Here is a 19,973-nt window from a genome sequence, read left to right on the forward strand (position 1 = left end):
TGCTTTATAACGGGTCATTATTGTAAAGTGCTACCGGAATTTTTTTTCTGTTTCGGTAGTGACACCGAAACGAAAAAAAAATTGCTCCCCCAAAAACCTGTTAGGAGTACGTTTCAGGCAATTTAAAGTTGATTGGTAGTGACTTTTTTTTTGGTCCCTAATCGAGCTCTGGACTTAGTAATTTTTTTCCCGTTTCGGTAGTGACACTACCGAATCGAAAAAAAGAATGTTCCCCCAAAAACCTGTTAGGAGTACGTTTCAGGCAATTTAAAGTTGATTGGTAGTGACTTTTTTTTTGGTCCCTAACATTCATCGAGCTCTGGACTTAGTAATTTTTTTTCCGTTTCGGTAGTGACACTACCGAAACGAAAAAAAAAATGTTCCCCCAAAAACCTGTTAGGAGTACGTTTCAGGCAATTTAAAGTTGATTGGTAGTGACTTTTTTTTTGGTCCCTAACATTCATCGAGCTCTGGGCTTAGTAATTTTTTTTCCGTTTCGGTAGTGACACAATGGTGTCACTACCGAAACGAAAAAAAAATTGTTCCCCCAAAAACCTGTTAGGAGTACGTTTCAAGCAATTTAAAGTTGATTGGTAGTGACTTTTTTTTTGGTCCCTAACATTCATCGAGCTCTGGACTTAGTAATTTTTTTTCCGTTTCGGTAGTGACACTACCGAAACGAGAAAAAAAATTGTTCCCCCAAAAACCTGTTAGGAGTACGTTTCAGGCAATTTAAAGTTGATTGGTAGTGACTTTTTTTTTGGTCCCTAACATTCATCGAGCTCTGGACTTAGTAATTTTTTTTCCGTTTCGGTAGTGACACTACCGAAACGAGAAAAAAAATTGTTCCCCCAAAAACCTGTTAGGAGTACGTTTCAGGCAATTTAAAGTTGATTGGTAGTGACTTTTTTGTTGGTCCCTAACATTCATCGAGCTCTGGACTTAGTAATTTTTTTTCCGTTTCGGTAGTGACAAGAAGGTGTCACTACCGAAACGAAAAAAAAATGGTTCCCCCAAAAACCTGTTAGGAGTACGTTTCAGGCAATTTAAAGTTGATTGGTAGTGACTTTTTTTTTGGTCCCTAACATTCATCGAGCTCTGGACTTTAATGTTTCTATGACCACACAACATAATAAACAACACAGACACAGTCAGGGTACAGTCAAGAACATCCTTTTATTCAATCAAGTAAAGGTGTTGCTCTTTTCAAACTGCTTTTTCTTATTATGGAAAAGAAACTGTAATTAACACATGCATTTCACCATGGGCTCTGGGTGGTGTGACTCTGAGGGAGGGATGCTGTTCTGAGGAGCAAGAGGGGGCGCTCTTAGGTTTGCTCTGGGGGGGTGGGGGTGGGGGGGCAGGCTGGATGGGAGGGGTGTGGCAAGCCAGGGACTCAGTCTACACGTCACTAAATACGGCCCAGCGCCCTACAAACGTGTTAAAAACAAACAAACCCGAAGGAAAATAAAAACACGGATGGCCAGGCACGGGATCAGACTGTGCTCTGCTCTCTCTCAGTGGTGCAGAGACACGCAGGGAGGTTTGTGTTATTCCCTCCCTAAATGCAGCACACACACCATGCTCTGTGCAACCTGTTTGTCTCTGTTATGGCTTCTCGACTGTGGTGCTTTCACTTGTCAAGGCTAAAATTGATAATACTGCTGCTGGCTTCACTCACTTGATAAAGAAAAAAATAAAAGTTGCATATTATCATTCTTTTTTTGCAGGATATAAGGAATAGGCTCTGTAATCAAGTCTGCTCTTGATTCTTTGCTGGTGGAAATACCAAGGTGCTCATAATGTCAGTCACCCATATTCTGGACAGTGTGCTAGACAGCTTTTGGAACCATATCACTTTGGTCAATGTATCTTTCATTCTTTGTGAAATCAATATGACGGTAAAACGGTACAATATTGTGAAGCTATGTGTATGGGTTCTTTATGATTGTACTAAATAAGAGCCTTTCAGTCTCCCTGCTCTGGAACCAATCCGTTTATAAGGTGCTTAGAGTCATTTCAGGTACATTTTCCCCATTAAAAAAAAATACCTGGTCTCATTCAACCACTAGAAAGGTGCATAATTGAAGGTATCGATGCAGCATCTCAACGCTGCCTAAGATGCAATAACAAAAAAAAAAGAAATCAAAAGCAAATCCAAATTCAATTATAAAAAAATAAATAGATAAAAACAAGAATTACAAACAAACTTGCCTATTCTAGCAGCCCTGCTGGCCATCTCCCCTCGCCCAGTCAAAGGGACGTTCCTGTGAGTGCTTCACCCCCCCCCCCCCATCCTACCCTACTAGATGATTGATTTGTCACTGACATGCTCCCGGGGACAACACTTCCTTTGCTCTCGGACAGCCCCTGTCCTCAGCACAGCCCAGAGCCCAGCGGTGCAACTTGTTCACTTACATTAGCTGTTGAATGGAGAAGCTGAAGAGATGGGTAATGGTAATACAATGTGAAGCGTACAGACAAGAATAACATGTGAGCTAACTGCATTCTGCTCAGACAAAAAAAAAAGTTTTTGCGTATTCTTTTTTTTTTTTTTTTTACCCCCTCCGTTCAGAGAAAGGGATAAAGGTGAAGGGGAGCGTGGGGGGTTGGGGGTTTGGAGGGTTGGGGGGTTGGGGGGTTACGCGGCTACAGACTATTCCAGTGTCCAAGAGACAGAAGACAAGAAGGTACAGAGGAAAGAGAAGCAAGACAGAAAATATTTTTTTCTTTTGTGTTTTTTTGTTTTTTTTTCTCTGCTTTTCTTAATTATTCAACAATAAAAAGAGGAACTAAATCACACCAAATTCCTTTAGTACTATGTATACTTGCTTTGAAAAGCTCATAGAAGAAGAAGAGAAACGAAGGAGAGGATATAGAAGAAGTATGAAGGAGGGGACTCTTTTTGTCCTTTTTTTGAGACGGGCACTCAGGATTACAAGATGGAATCTGTGAACAAAAGGCACTTTTTAGGGACAACCTTTAAGATGCTCTGAGTCTATAACACTACATCACCAAACAAATATTTAGAATCATATACAGTTGGGAATTTGGAGCAAGGGGTGGAGGGAGGGGTTGGATGGGGGGAGGGAGGGGGGGTTCACTTATTTGTTATTGAATTGAACACAGCATCCTCTTTGCACCAGAGGTCACAGAGGTCACATATTCCCTCTCACAGTTTGGGTTTGAGACAGGAGTTTACTAGTCAACTACATCTACCATGACAAATCGTCATTTCACAATACGCCTCCCATCTCACCAAACAAACACATAGTTCTTGGTCGGGTCAACACTTGAAAAAGAAAAGAAAAAAGGAAATCCACATGTGATGAATTGGGGTAGATTCTGTCCAAAAATTATGATTACTGCTGTTGGCCAGTCTAAGATGTACCCAACAATGATTGGATATGAGATTAAATAGTGTGGATTAATTGTACATTTGACTCTATAAGGGTTGGCCTGTGCCAATTCTAACATCAGCCACTCAAAACAGTAAACACTATATATTCTGCTGCTCAGGGAAATTGGATTCATGTTTCTTATGAGTCTTCCTCTGCTAAGGGGTAAAGGTTGAAGAAAAATGCCTTTTGTCACAACAACATTTTTATACTATGAACCCCTCCCCCCTTGGTAAATACAAAAAGAGAAAATAGAATAATGCATGTTTTCCTAAAAATTTGCTTTATGATAACACTTAATTTTGTTTATTATTTATGTATAATAGAGTTTGAATGTACTTTATTTTTGTAGAAAGCACCAGTTTTCATAGTGATATATATTTTACGTTTTGCAAAATTGTTCCTTCAGCCCTCCCACATTTTGAAAACAAATCATTACAAATGAATATTCTTTCTTTTAAAAAAAAGAAAAGAAAGAAAGCAATAAAGGAAAAAACAAAAACAAACAAACAGGAAATTAAAAACAATTTCCCCAAACTTACAAAGACTGGGATTTTTTTTTCTCTCCGCCCTTGTATTTAGAGTCCCAGAGCATGTGGACTTAAAACAAAAAACCAGAGGGTTTACCCTCTCTTTTCTCTCAACACCCTCAAACAATCTCTAACAGACAAACACAATTCCTCTACCCAAGGCATTGCACATGGCTCAATCAACATACATCATTTAGTTTCAATAACAATACTTCCCATCAAAACAAGAACAAAAAAACAAAATCTAATGTTTTCTTCTTTTTTAAATCCTCAACTACATTATCACTTACTGTGTTTATCTAAGTATCTATTGTTGTATTTGCCGTGGACTTTTATTTTGTATTTTTGCTAGTTAATGCAAGTGAGGGTATTTGGGGACTGGTACTTTAGCTCAAAATCTGCAGGGTATTTTTGTGTTTTTGTTTTGTTTAGATGCATCCTATGACGTACGCCATGCTTCAAAAAATAACTAGACTGCCACAGAGCTTATCTTGCAAATAAAAAAATGTATATATCTATAAATATATATGTGTATTATATATAAAGATGCTTGCAATTATCTAGTGAGCTGTCATGGTTTTCCTCTCCCGACATAAAATTTCACCATTAACAATAGCTTATATGTGAGAAAAAAAGAACCTGAATTCATGTTTGACAAATTGCATAATGGGAATACAGAGGCACTTCCATAGATTAGAAAAGAAATCACCTTAGCCATCGTAAATCTTACGCAGCACTGCTAGTTCTCTATATGAAGCTGATGAGATGGTTGCCGACAGTCACTCGGCCGTTCATTTCCCTGCAGTGAAGAACATGGCCAGGCAGTCCAGTTATTTTGTGAGGTTGGTTGGGTGATCTGAATTGAATTGCATTGAATCTGACGTTCCTTAAGAAATCATTTTAAATCAAACTGAATGAAGAAATGGGGTAATGGTGGGGTTTTAATTACATGATGATTAAAAGCATAAAGGCCTCCTCAGATTGTCTATATTTAAGACTTCCCTTTAAAATAAATTCAATCTTGCCCGGGGCTGTATATTTGCATGCTGGACGCATTATTGTGAGTGCTGCTAACAATGTCTGATGATTGCTTTGTGTTTTTCAGAAGTGGCGTTTTTCCACTATAAAAGTGTGGCCATCCCAGTGATTCATCTGTAGATGGTGAAAAGGTGGTGAACTGATAACTAACAAAGTGGTGGTTACTCTATAAAAACAATAAGCTTGGCGGGCATGACCTCTCAAGTGCAGTTTTGATCAATAAGGGCAAATTCTAAAGGAATTACACACGTTTTACTCACGATAGCTGGCCGGTGAGGGCAAGAGGGGAGGGAGAGCGGAGTTACCGGTTACCACAGCAACCGTCAACCTCATTCTGATCCTGTCCCGTCAACACCAAAATGGCCACCTGGGTTCTGACCCTTCTATCGCTGGCCTAAGGGTCCTCCTACCCCTCGAACAGACCGTGGACAGACAGATATGTCACATATTCATTTTGCTCCGCAGCATGACTCACTCTGCTCTGAGCAGGGGCCGTCTGGGAGTGTAAACAACAGGGTAAACTTTCAATGAGACAGAAAGAAGAGCATCTCTCTCTGGGTCTCATCTACAGCAACCTTACCTCAAAGGGCAGTCACTTTCTTTGTCACAAACATTCCCCACCGGATCCGCCACCAGCCGACACCACCACCCACCCACCCACCAAACCTCAAGTCAAATGGTAGCTACGAATGATTCTCCTGCATTTGTTTTGACCTGCTTGGAGTAATAGATGGATGTGCTTCACTGCATCATTCAGGACTATAATGACATAAGGTAAAACAAAGCATAAAACCTATTTGCAAATACGATTTGACACACCCTGTCTGCACCGCTTTAACAATCCCACTTCTGACTGCTTGTGTTTCTCCATAAGGTGCTGTCATTCAAATACAAAACAATTATAAAATAGTACAAATTCAAAGGAACAAATTCAAGACACAAGAGTAAATAAAATCATTAATCTACATTATAAAAGGGGGCATTGGAGGAATTGCTAGATGCTGTCTATTGTTGTAATGGTTGTCGATGATAATGAGAATGAATGTGTAGTTTGCTGCACTTTGCGTGTGTGTGTGTTGGATTAAATAGCTAATACAATAGGTTGAAAGGGTTAACTAGGCGTGTGTGCATAGAAAATACTGAACTCATGATACACAACCATACCACCTATATCTCTACTGGAATCTAAACAGTGAGACTGGGCCACTGTGTGTGTGTGTGTGTGTGTGTGTGTGTGTGTGTGTGTGTGTGTGTGTGTGTGTGTGTGTGTGTGTGTGTGTGTGTGTGTGTGTGTGTGTGTGTGTGTGTGTGTGTGCGTACGTGTGCGTGCAGGCATGCGTCCATTTGAGTGTAACCATAATGGACTGAAATAGGATATGCTTGCTGTGGTCATGGCACCGATTGCGTGATAGTTATTTTTTGGATTTCCTGCATTTGAGTGCTTGTTGTGTGGGCAAATGGAACAGTGAGTGGAGGCCTACGAGTCGTTAAACTGAACTGAAAAGTGGGGCTGAGGACATGTAAAGGCTTCTCATACCATATGGTTTTTCCTCTTTAAAACTAATAATAGGCAAGCCTGTTTTTTTACCTCCCATGCCTTGTAGGTAAATAGTGCACATCGTAAGATTAGTGTTAATTGATTCAGCTTGTAGTGCAACCTTTTTATCAAGATATGTTTTGGCATGGTCTCTGTCTGGTTAGTAGTAAAGGGGGAAGGGGGCTTTATAGAGTCAATGGTCATTCAGAAGGAGAGAAACATTGGTCAATATGACAGTGTGTCTGCATTTGTTTTGGGTAATGATGACAGACATCACAGTAGCATGGACTGCAGCTTTCATTGGAGACCAAATTGGCGTCCGTTTTCATTTGATTGGATTGCGGTTTGATTGTTGGTCAGGCTTTGTGGCTTTAACACAATATCCCTTCAAATTCTTAAATTTGCGCCTGTCGTGTTGAGCAGTTGACCATGTGTGTGTGGGTGAGTGCATATGTGGGAACCTGACTGTCGGGCAGCTGGTTTGCTTTGCTTTTCGTTGCAAAACGCAACAGAAGGAGTAGAAGGAGTAGACCGCTTCTTTTCTTCCTTCTCAGGTTCCTCTAGTTGTGTCGCTGCTGTGTCCTGCTGGTCCGGTGGTTTCTGGAGAGATGCCTGCTGCTTGCTGCTGCTCGTCCTCCGACCCTTTTTCTATTTCTGCCATCCTACCATCCATCCGTCCATCTATCCTTAACATGGGGTTTTCCCCTCTGATGGGGTAAATGGGTCCAGAGTTCCTCTAAAAAGCGTCATGCTGCTGTGATTTTCCTGGTTCCGTCGCTCTGCTATTTTTTCTAGGAGAGACATATTGTGAAGGGGCCAGTCGGTGGGTCGTTTGGAGGGCAATTATCCTGCGGGGTGGTTCTTGGTTTTTTACCATGTTTCTATTCCCGATTGTAAAGAAAGAATTCTAGTTGCTGGTTTGCACACAGGTCTTGTCAGAGGAACCAAGACTGGAAGAGAAGAAATGGAAAGGGAAGGCACAAGATTATTATTTTCAAGTTAAATGTAAGACATTTTAATACAGTGCATAAGACCAATTTCACACGTAAAATTAACATGAATGGAAAATGGGAGAGGATACAAGACAGTCTTAAAACCTCTGAGACGGAGTTTAAGACGTTAAATGTAGCTGTAATTAAGACTTTTCAGGGGGGGGATTTAGAACACAAATGTTTTCAGGAAGACAATAAAGAGCATTGGGGCATTCATTTGTGTCCTTTATTTGACCACTAGAGGTCAGGGACAACAGCCACCCGCTGCAGTACAAAAAAGACAGTCTTTATCTGGGCTACTGTCCCAGCTATTACTATTCATTCTGTCAGTATTTGTAGTTGTGTACAGTACGTCTTTAATTTGGCTAGGCAGCTAATGCCTACTCATGGCCAGGCAGCAGCGGGGGGATAGCAGACTGTCGCTTGCACTGTCTTCAGACTGGGTTTCTCCAGCTCAGCGTGAGCAGACAACAGAAGTGGGTCGATGTCGTTGCTGTTGGCTGCCTCGCCTCGCCGGCAGGATTTGGCACCATTGGCTAATGGGCCAACATTCTGGAAGTCAAGCCTTGGAAACTACCCTGGGCCTCCAGGGAGGCAGTCTTTTGTTGTGTTTGACTCTAACAGGTCGCACCAATACCCTCCTCCCCTTTTGCCTCCTGCCCTTCTCAGCCAACCCGCTCTCCCCATAGCTCTCCTGGGCACTGTCCCAGCAGCCCCTGGGCTTAGTAACTTTTGCCTTCTCAGTTACCCCCCCAACCCCCCCCCCCTCTCTTTTTCTTTCTGTCTCTATCCCCCTCGCTCATTCTGTCTCTCTCTGTAGGCTCTTGCAGACACACATACGATCCATCTATCTCCCACTAACACTCCCACTAAATCCTTGGCAGTAGAGAGTGACCACCCTCTTTTCTTTCCTGCCCCCCCACACCGCGTCCCCGGCCCCCTCCGAGCAGCCCCTTCTCAAATTCAAGATCAACTGGCTATGACATCATGTCTGGTTGCCGGGGGTAACGAGACAGCCAGGACGTGACTTCTCCAGGGGCCGAAACCCTGTCGCTCTCCTTCCTTCTGGTTCTCTCCTTCCCTCTCCCCTGCTCTGTTGTTCCGTTAGCCCCCACCCCCTTTTCCACCTGGCTGCAGAATGCCTCATCTGCCACCAGAGGGCACATGGAGCCCACTGTTGCTGAGCTTGAGGAGAAGTTGTTCACCCACCATGCCCCTGCAGTCACAAAGCACAGACCTCTGATGAAGGCTTAATCAATTATTAATGTTTTGGTGGAGCATTTTTCGGAGTGACACATGCTACCAATTGATACGACCCTATGTGTTTGTTATTTCTTTCTTCATGTCCTGTAAAGTGAAACCATGCCGCAGACATCACATCCCTCTGAAGTAGAGTATTGAGTATTAGGGAGCTTTAGTACGAACACAAACAGGGGGAGGGGGTTCTAAAGGGGGGGGGGGGGGGGGTGTTGAATTAAGGAACTGACTGAAACTTAATCCACATTTTTCTTCTCCTACAGTACTGTGCTGAAAAAGATATGGTAGGGAGCTGGGTTCAAAATAGAGTGAGGGTTGTGTACGACAAATTATAGTGAACCTAAGGAGAAGAAGAGAGAGAAGAGAAAAGAAAAGAGCAGCGAATCTAAGCGTCTGAGGTGAAGGTTTAGTTCCAAAGTAGCTAAAACGTATCAGTGGATACAACAAGAAGTCAAACAGTGCAAAGTGAGAAAGGCGATGCAGCGAAAGAGAGAAGTTGAGAAGTTTGGGTGAAAAAGAGAAAAAGAGGGAGGAGAGAGGAGAGGTGAGGAGAGTGGAGAGGAAGCAAAGAGAGGGAATGAGGAGAGGGAAAGGGAGAACAGGCACAAGAGCAGAGGGCAGAGAAATGAGGGAGCAAGGGAGGGAGGGAGGGAGGGAGGGAGGGAACAGCAGAGCAGTTTCAGATGGTTTCCATGTGTTGAGGACCATAGTGGAGCAGAGCGGAGCTGAGCTGGTTCCAGCCGGGTGTGGTTGGACACTAATGAGAAAAGTGCAGTGGGTAATGGAGGAGGCATATGAACGAGACGCAGTGTGGTGAAGAGAAGGAAGAGGAGCGAGTGAAAGTGAGAGTGAGTGAGAGAGAGAGAGAAGCAAGTGAGAGCGAGCAGAGGTCAAGGGAGGGAAAGACAAAAAGCAACTAGTGCAGAGCTGGCAAGAGTGAGGGAAAGAGTGAGAGTTTAAACGAGAGGGATTTCAGAGGAATCGAAGAGAGGTAGCAAGGGAGAGAACGAGAGCGAGGCAGAGGGAGAGGGAGAGGCAGCAAGGCCTGCTGCCTGAGGGGGGCCTCCATATGTGCCAAATAAACAGGGAGAGGGCAGTTGAGCACATATGGTAAACCACACATACACACGGTAAAATATACGCATATACAAATGCACACATTCATGGTGCACCGCGGGACGGAGTGAGTGTAGATGTAGAGAAACAGCAGCAGGTTTCAGGGAGTAGGGGAATAAGAAATATGTTGGCGCTCGTCCATCCACCTAAGTAAGTTTCCTGAGTTTGGCCGATAATCACAATGAAAACAGACAAGTTTCCTCTACACACATACACTCTTGCTCTCACGTTCACACGCACACACGCACGCACACATGCACGCACGCACGCACGCACACAATAATACAGTATACCGTGAGCACAGTTAGAGAGTGTGAGTGTGTATACCCCTACAGTACCTGTGTCTGCTGCGGGATGCTCAGAAAGTTGTTGTCCCGTGATCCGATGCCGACAAACCTGTTGGCAGCTGTGGCGCCTGGCGTGGAGTATGCTACAGAAACACAGAGAGAGACACACAGTTAGCAAAAAGACAGCCAACAATCACGTGATCTCACACACACAAATGTGGGCACAACAAAAATATATATTTGGGGAATTTACATGTTGTTCGTCCACAAAAACAAGTATTTTGGTGAAAGGAGACACTGTGTAGGTCCATAGGCTACATGCATTAAGTCAAAACATTTCTTCGGACCCTCTTTTAAAGGCCATCAAGTTCACATGGAAGTGTGTCCCAAATCGGGTTTGTAAAGATAGATATCCCTTGGTGCCAAGGGCTAAACCTCGCTGCTAAACTCAGTGGGAATTGATTGGGCACATCAGAACTCTCACACTGATGATCAATCAGAGATGTTTTTAAACCCATTGGCTTCAAAGTCTGTGACAAATTTAGGGCAGTCTCAGCTTCCCTATGGACTCCAGCATTAAGGCAGTCAGAAGCACCCCTACAAACACGGCACAGATTCTGCCGTTAATAGTGTGCAGATGTGTTGACGCTGTTTGTGTGTGTGTGTGTGTGTGTGTGTGTGTGTGTGTGTGTGTGTGTGTGTGTGTGTGTGTGTGTGTGTGTGTGTGTGTGTGTGTGTGTGTGTGTGTGTGTGTGTGTGTGTGTAGGGGGGGGGGGTAGAGAGAGATGGGAAGAGAGGAAAAAGTAAGATTTCTTTTTTTAAAGTGATGGTTAGTGTAAAGGACATATACTGTATATACAGTACAGCATACCTCCGTGGTTTAGAGAATCAGTGACATAGATAAGACACGTAAGACTTTGAGACACTGACTGGGGGTAGAAATGAAAAGATAATTCAACACTAAAACGCAGGTAAGCTAAAAAAAAAAAGAAAACAGTAAGTGCTCCGTCCAGTGCCCCTCCTATGGTACGGTAGGTGAGAAACATCAATCTGTTGTGAGGAAAGCCCTAGCCTAGACTGACACTGTAATGCAGTCTTTCAGCCTAAAGAAGACACACACCAGCTACTACTACCCTAACTAACAAAAAACAAAATAACAACCACCAGCATCTGGGCCTATAACTAAAACCCACAGAAAATAGGTATAACAATAACATAAAATTTGGACGTTATATTTAGCGGTCCACGTAAAAACATGCCCCAAGTTTGTGCCCATCGTAAACAGGAGATAAGCGATCATACTCTTCATATAACTCAAAATGTCTCTCACAGAGGCTGCGGATGAGTCCAGAAGGGAAGGAAAATGTTCCAAAGGGTGATAATGTGGCTTCAACACTAGGGAATGCAGAATCACTGGGGCTGGAAAATATGTCCCTCATCAAGTACAACAACTAAGACCGGGGCCTGAGGAAAAGTCAGTGGGCTTAATACAAAACCCTGAAGAATTCCATAGAAAGTCCATAACGAGGGACAGCATCTCTGGTTGTGTTAGTGTATTACTTTGCATGTACGAGTTCCAGAGCAAATTCTAATGGCTTCCGGAATTCTGAGGGTCGGTGAAGGTGAGATGTTGGCTATAGACGAACAATGACGCGACGAGGCGGGAGGAACACATGGTAGGGGTCTATATTTAGCGAGGGGCAGAGTTCTTGGATGTCTCTTTTTGTTTGGTTCTAACTGCGGTCTCTGCGGGGGGGTCACTTACACGGAGATGCGGGCGAGGAGAGTCCGCCGTCAGGGGGCGTGCTGCTGGGTTTAGAGTCGGGCATGGGGAGGGGCACTGGGCGGGCCACTGGGGGAGGTGGAGGCAGCAAGAAGGAGCCCGGCATTTTGCTCTGGCCACTCCCGTTTGGCTGCGGACAACACAAACAGGGTCAGGAGGGCGACATGTGACAGTCCGCAGACACGGAATGAGAAAGGACGCGGCTGGGGGGAGGCCGGGTCCAAAAAACAAGAATATCCATGGGCGAAGGGAGTGGCGATGGTGGAAGGAGGAGAGGAGTGGTGGTGGAAGGGGAAGTTGGGAAAAAAACAACCAAAGGAATGATGTATGTGGACTGCAGCATTTATGGAGGTGTAAAAAATATACAATCACCACAGGGATCGATAGGAGCGATAAGGCTAAAACGGAGGGAAGGGGGGGAGGGGGGGGGGGGGGTGGATCCCACAAGGGTGGTCCGTGGTGGTGGTGGTGGTGGTGGTGGTGGTAGGAGGGGGTGAGGAGAAGGGAGTGAGCGAGTAATTGGTTGGGTTTCGTCCATAACATGGCAACAAATCAAAAACCATGGGAAAAATACTCTTCTACACAATGAAAACGACACCGGCACCAAACAACCAAACTGAAACCAAAAGTCATAGCAACAACTATCAATGAAAACAAAATACACAACAACAACCACACAACACAGAACATGTATGCTGGACTGAAATGTACTGTGACTGCTGATGGTTATCATATCTGAGGGGGTGGGCGGAGCAAAAGGGGGGAAAAAGGGGGGGGGGGGGGGTCTGTGGGTCTGAAAGAGTAGACAGCAGAATGACAAGACAAGACAGTACAAAGATCTGTAAGACCAACTGAATAGCCTTATGCAGTGTAGAGCAGTGGTTCTCAAACTTTTTTCGTGCCAAGGACCCCCAAATTGATATGTATGTGGCCGCGGACGCTCACCTGAAAATATTTTGTGCCCCCAGAAGCAAAGATTTGTGTTAAAATTGTTCACTAATGATCGAGATTTTTGAAAAATAGCAGATCTACAAGCCCATAGCGCAACACTCGGTGCCACGCTATGAGCTTGTATATCTGCTATTTTTGAATAGCCAAAGTATAAAAGGTTAAAGTGGTTGAAATGATTGTGATGCTACATTTTTTTGCTGGGGACCCCCTAGAACACCGCCCCCCCCCCCCAAGGACCCCTCTTTGGGAACAAATGGAGAATGCAGAGTAATTTGAAGCTGGAATAACTTTTGGATATGAAAATACAAGATTCTGGTTGGATGGGTGTTCTGTATCGCAGTGCCATGCAATGCAATGTATGCTTGATAAACTACATCAGATTTGTAGAGTGAGCAGTATTACAGCCTGTTCTGAAACATACTTTTTCCACAAATATTCTTCAAAGGCGCTGTAAGACAGTGGTTCTCAACCTGTGGGCCGGGACCCACTGGTGGGCCCTGAGGATACTGCTAAGTGGGCTCCCAAATAATTGGCAAAACACCAAGATTTTAATGATAATACAAAATGTATATTAAAAAGTTATACCAATCAATAAGAACTCAAAGTACGCTACGTTAGTTACATTTATCCAAGGTGGAAAACAATCGTTTGATTGAGCATTAGAGCCACGAATGCTTTCAAGATTATCAAGTGGGCCCTGAAAAGGTTGAGAACCACTGCTGTATAAGAGATACAAGTTGGTTAAAACAAAAAGTTAATGTTTAAAAAGTTAAAGCTGAATATTCTGAAAGTAATCATTGCTAAAGAATGTTTGTTTAGTTAACAGTGGTCTAGACTCTACCCTTCGCTTACATATACAGGTGGGTTACACATTTCATCCAATCAGGAGAGAGAACCACACAAAGATAATTTATCAGCTTATATGTTCCAATTCCAATTTTATCAGACTTATTTACTTGTTTCATCACTTCACTTCCAACTTCCACTTTGTTTGTCCTGTATGAGGTGTCTCTCTCCTGATCGGCTGGAATTAGTATCCTGATTCCTGACCTGAACATTTATTTTCTGTTTACTAAAGAGCTGGAGAGACGCGAATACCCGTGTTACTAAACCAAAACTCTATAACAATGATTACTGTGGGAATATAAAGCAATTTATCACTTATTTTAACACATAACAAAAGAATAATCACTTACAGCACCTTTAATTTTGCTTTGTTATTGATTGCTAATCTCAATAACATTCAAATTTCTATGAATTTGCTGCACTATTGCTCCACTTCGTAGAGGAACTATGCAGCACTAATTCAAGATGTGTCGAGGGTTCTGTTCTACGATGCAGTACAGCATATAAAACAAGTTATACAAAAGGCAAACGTTCTTCCCTTTCTATTTAAACCTATTCGGCTTACGGCTGTGAGCCTTACCTGTCCGCCGGCCTGCCCCGAGCCGTCAGCACAGACAAACTGCACAAATTCCTTCAGGGGGTCCTGTCCAGGGTGGTGGTGGTAGCGGATGGTGGGGTGGGTGAAGTAAGGGCTGGACTGCTGGATGATGGAGGGAGATGGGAAGTGCAGCGCCGAGGCGGAGGCACGGGGACTCCCTGGGAACAGAGACATATATACAGTACGAGTGAGAGGATGAAGGAGATAACACTTTAAAGAGGAACAGACGACAAGAAAGAGAGAGAGAGAGGGGGGGGGGGGTCAACGCCAAAGCATTTCACAAGGTCTCACAGACGAGGCCAAAGACATCAGGAGATGATAGCTCACAGAAGGACAGCAGGGACAGAAAGGTTCCATTTCATGTTGCACCATGAATGACAATTGACTATATTCACCACAAGCAGCCATTTTGCTCCAACGTCATAGTTGGGGGGGGGGGGGGAGACGCCCCTACCCGCCAAACAAAATGGCCACTGTGTGAACATGGCCAATGGTAAAAGTCGAATCAGGATGAAAATGTACAGTATTAATGTGAAAGAAATATTGTTTCTCACCAAAACATTGATTTCACGTTAACAGGTATCATAGGAACTTGCCATAATGTTTTATGATCACTCCAGTGAAGCTATATGGCCTAAGGCAGACTTACACACATATTGCATTCATACATCAACCCTCACTGAGGCCACTAAAGTTCACATTTCAAATTCATACAAATTCACACTTACACACACATGCAAAGCCATACACAGACAGTCATATATTTACACAGCATATACTGTATATAGGATATGCACACACCCTATGGACGCCGTACACAAATCCAATAGATGCAAGTGCTGTAACTAAATCAGATCCAAAGAGCTTGTAAAAGAGAGAGAAGCACAAAGAGATCATTGAGCGCTGTCTTAAATTAGCAGGTCTTAATGCCTGTGCATCTGTGTGCTGTTTTGAGGGTGTGATTCACTGGCGCCATCATGATTTGGCATTCAGGCGGCCATGCTGTGTTTTTATTTTATTTTTATGACAGCACTAATCTGTACGTTTGCACTGTATGTGTAACTTGCGTTTCTGTTTTGCATCTGTGTGTGTGTGTGCGTGCGTGTGCGTGTGCGTGTGTACGTGTGTGTGTGTGTGTGTGTGTGTGTGTGTGTGTGTGTGTGTGTGTGTGTGTGTGTGTGTGTGTGTGTGTGTGTGTGTGTGTGTGTGTGTGTGGACAGGTGTGGGGATTGAAATTTATCACCACTATACTGTATACAAAGTTCACCCTTTGTGCTCTAACAAGAGAACTAGAGAGAGAGGAGAAAGAGTATCTCACTTCATACCACGTAAAAGAGCTGAATATGGAGCTGTGTGTGTGTGTGTGTGTGTGTGTGTGTGTGTGTGTGTGTGTGTGTGTGTGTGTGTGTGTGTGTGTGTGTGTGTGTGTGTGTGTGTGTGTGTGTGTTTGCGAGGTGTGAGGAGAGCCGTTTGTGGAGCTCCACCACAGAACACAAAGCCCTCTCTGTCAGACCTATATCCATTACTAAATCTCCTTCATTTGTATTAGAGGGGTGAAGCCCTATTCTCCCTACTCTCCTTATACCATTCTACCCTGCTCCCCCACCCCATCCTACCCACACCACTGCCACTGCCACCGCCACCATACCCCACCCCACCCGGGACCCCCAGCTGCCCACATTCGGCTGCCAACACTCTTTGGAGCTCCCATCTTACACGTTGTGTGTATGTGTATGTGGGTGCGTACATGCGTGTGTGTGTGTGTGTGTGTGTGTGTGTGTGTGTGTGTGTGTGTGTGTGTGTGTGTGTGTGTGTGTGTGTGTGTGCCAGTGTGTGAGGGTGCCAACTCCAGTAAGTTACCCCCAGACAGGGCCATGCGCCCCCCCCCCGCCAACCAACCACCCCACCCCACCCCCCTCCAACCCCACCCCTGCCCAGCAGCACCTCTCTCCCCTGCCAGGCTCCCTGCTTCCCCAGTACAGCCGTCCCTTCTCCCATAGTCCTCCCTACTAATCCCATTACAGACTGGGTGAGGGCCAAACGCTCTTAAGGGTACGGGGGGTGGTGGTGGTGGTGGAGGGTGGGATCACAGGGGACTCCCTATGAACCTCATGCCCCCACCGCTACCAGCCTTACCGGGGGGTTGTGGCTGAGACGCACTAACCTCTACCTAACACCGTCACTCCCAGAAGCCACGCAGTCTTCTTCAAGCCTTCTTCACCCCCCCCCCCCCCCCCCATTTGGAATCCCCATTGGATTTGGTGTTGCACACAAAACAACAACAACGCCGAATGATGTGGTAAACACTTTCACACGGGCATGAGAGCAGCCCCACGCACACACACATATGTACACAGTACACACACACACACACACACACACACACACACACACACACACACACACACACACACACACACACACACACACACACACACACACACACACACACACACACACACACACACACACACACACAGTGGGAGCTTGTGTTAAGGAAGAAACAAATCACAGCTCTAGCCACAGAGCCTGACATTGTCGGGCTCTTTGTGTATGCGTATGTTAAGGGTGTGCATGTGTGCATGCGTAGGTGTGTCTGTGCACGTGTGTGTGTGTGTGTGTGTATGTGTGTGTGTGTATAGATGGGGGGTTGCTGCGGCTGCATCCCATGAGGCATGGGGTCTCCGTCAACAACCACGGAGGAGGGTTTAATGACATGGCGGTCAACCTCATTGCCTCACATCTGCTCGGTGGCTTTGACGGCCTTTGATGTAGCCTCGCCGTGGAGCTGCAGCGCATGGATAATCATCTCCAGCAAGCAGGCTCATTCCCTGGTTGCGTTCACGTATTATGTGCTTTTTCAGCCGGCAAAAAAGAAGGAGCATCTATCTCTGCTGTGGCGATGGAGCTGAGAGCCCAGTTTCATAGTCAAGAGTTTCCCTCGGCTGGGGGCTGATATGTGATATTTTCATGAGATTCTCATCTCAGCCATGGGGTTTGGTGGGGCTGGGGGGGGGGGGGGACACAACTCAGACTCAGTGTCTGCTGTTCTGAATTGCGAGCATAAATATACTAAATCATCCATCACCCACTGACGGGCGCGTTTGCTAAAACACCCACACACACACACACACACACACACACACACACACACACACACACTTCAGAAACGCAGTCATCCACAGTCCAATATCAGCCTGGAGCTGCTAAGCAGAGGGCCGGAAGTCAAAATGAATTTTTAAGGAAAAGAGGAGATTGGAGAGACAATAGAAACAGCTACTGTGAGATACCCTATCAGTGACGTACCTTTGTGATTCTTGACACTTCCTGACATAGTATGACTTGCTTAGGCTGGACGATCGAGTTTCTTTGGTTGCGTACAGTGTTTTAGTGTTTGCATTTGACACTTGACACCTTACGAAGGCTCAACCAAGCAACTGGTGTTGGGCAAAAAGGTGTGTTTTCAGGTATACTTCTATATACAGTATCCACACAAACGCTGTTTTCCACATCGCTGTCTTTACTTATATATTTTGTATTATACATTTTATTAAAACAATACATGTCATACTGTCAAATTGTTGATGTTTCGCAGTTTCACACATTTTAAGCACATGGATAGAGTAAACAGAAGGAATGTAGGAGAAACGTTTATTAGATTGTTATTATTCTTACAAGAAAGTCATGTAAGTACCAAGGAAGAATGTTGTAATTGAAAAAAACTAAACAAAAACACAACAGCACACTTTCCCACCAAAAGTTAGACAAACTTCTTCGCACATGTATCGGTGGGAAAAGGCCACATAGCACCGAACTGTCCACTTGGTCCTTTCTCCCACAATGCACAGCAAGAGGAAGAGCTGGAAAAAAGAGATGTGCTGTACCATCGATGTACTGAAAAACCCAACCAAGAGACAGATACATGAAGGACCACACCCGACAGACCAGCTCACCCTGCACCCTATTCAGATGGAACAGGTAGAAGCCCGAGGCAGAAGAGGTAAAGATCTCATCTACACAGCCAGCACACCATCAATGACCCCGTCTTTGTGTCTGGCGGACACTGTTCCCACCTCAGCACCGGGACAGTGGGGGACGTTTGAAGAATGGTTTCGGGGCGGTAAGGGAATGGTGGGGGGAGTGGGAGAGTGGTGGCTATCAGGGGAGGCTTTTGGAGGGGCTGGGTTGGGGTCTCACCTGGTCGCACTCCCGCCAGCATTGGCAGTGGGTGGTGGGTGAACGCCATGCGGGGGGACCTCGTCTGGGAGGACAGGGCGCTGAAATCGAATTTCCCCGACTTCTTAAGAGAACCAGGCGAGGAGAGTCCTGGCAAAGAGGGGATCAACAAAATGGCAGAACAGAGACGAGGTTTTAATGAAACATGGCTGGCTTGTCTTACGGTTTGAATCTAAATAGAAATTAGAAATCATACTTATCAGACTTTACGGTTTAATTTTTTTAAATAAATACGGTAATCTGCTCTAATGATTATGATCGATTTGAAATCAATGGATTGATTGATTGAGCGATTGTTTGATTCACTGATTAGTTGACTGACTGTTTTAACACACAGATGGCGATGGATCTCACAATCAGTCTCTCCATTACTCTCTGTTTATGTACAGTCAGTGGACTGTACCAACTTTGTCAGACTGAGGGGAGGAGGGGGTTGGGGTTGAGGTCAGGGCATGGGTCTGTTTTGAAGCAGCAAGGGAGTTCAGAGTGAAGGGAGGTGACGGGAGACAGGAGGGGTCGGGAGGCTAGGGTTCAGAGTCAGGAGAGGAGGACAGCTGGAAAATGGCATTACAGCTACAGTAACCACTGGGGTATATATATACTATATATATATAAATATATATGCGTATATATGAACGTCACATTTTGCGCACAGCAACATTCTATTCATTGCCTATTCTTACAGTGCAAACGGCTAGGGCTCATTGTACCAGGATGACAAATCCATAGTGACTACTGTATGTTCTCCTCTTTAAGGAAGCCGAACTCCAAACATGACCGACCAACGGTCAATCCCCCAAAAATCCATTTGTAACTACATTTTTGTAACTCAATTTTGTATCAGTTCGATACATTTGTATACTCTCCAAGTTAAATGAACATTTTACAGTGTACACGCTGCACTTGTCAAGATGCCTATTTAGAGCGAAAGGGGTTTTGGACGCCCTCGTAACTAGGGCAGACTCGTGCTTCTCCGACACAGAGACAGCGTGAGCTGTGCAACCACATATATGGCTGCTGGCAAGGAGCGTGCCAGCGCATATATCAATGGACCCTTTGATGTAGTGCCCTTCTGAATATCTGACTGTCAGGTGTTTTATGTTATTGCCTCTTAAGATATATTTCATAAATATATCATCATAAAGAGTATGTGCGGACTCACAGATGTAAGATGCAAGCACATACGCACGTGCACCCCCCCCCCCCCCCCCCCCCCCCCCACACACACACACACACACACACACACACACACACACACACACACACACACACACACACAAGCTGTTCAGGCAGGGTGGCAGGCTTGCGGCCCGCTGCCAATGAAGCCAGGATGGCAGAGTGTAGACCCGAACACACAGAGAATGAGAGAGAGAGAGAGAGAGAGAGAGAGAGAGAGAGAGAGAG

General features: G+C 44.8%; 1 protein-coding gene across 13 annotated transcripts in view; it reads right to left on the bottom strand.

Annotated features, from left to right (window-relative positions):
* Positions 1 to 1,157: 1,157 nt before the first annotated feature.
* Positions 1,158 to 19,973, bottom strand: part of nfixb (nuclear factor I/Xb) — a 165,856-nt gene continuing 147,040 nt past the window's right edge. For 6 of the 13 annotated variants that reach the window (XM_084072243.1, XM_084072237.1, XM_084072242.1 and 3 more), the window contains 5 exons: positions 18,531 to 18,659; positions 14,316 to 14,491; positions 11,921 to 12,068; positions 10,207 to 10,298; positions 1,158 to 7,453 (listed from right to left, as the gene is read on the bottom strand). In XM_084072243.1, the coding sequence (XP_083928369.1) occupies positions 7,439 to 7,453; positions 10,207 to 10,298; positions 11,921 to 12,068; positions 14,316 to 14,491; positions 18,531 to 18,659 (560 nt within the window). In that variant the 3' untranslated portion in view covers positions 1,158 to 7,438. The remainder of the gene's footprint in view (positions 7,454 to 10,206; positions 10,299 to 11,920; positions 12,069 to 14,315; positions 14,492 to 18,530; positions 18,660 to 19,973) is intronic. The other 7 variants (XM_084072238.1, XM_084072248.1, XM_084072239.1 and 4 more) reach the window with 3 other exon arrangements.

This window comes from Gymnoscopelus microlampas (assembly GCF_963454915.1).
Source record: "Gymnoscopelus microlampas genome assembly, chromosome: 11".
Lineage (NCBI taxonomy): Eukaryota > Metazoa > Chordata > Actinopteri > Myctophiformes > Myctophidae > Gymnoscopelus > Gymnoscopelus microlampas.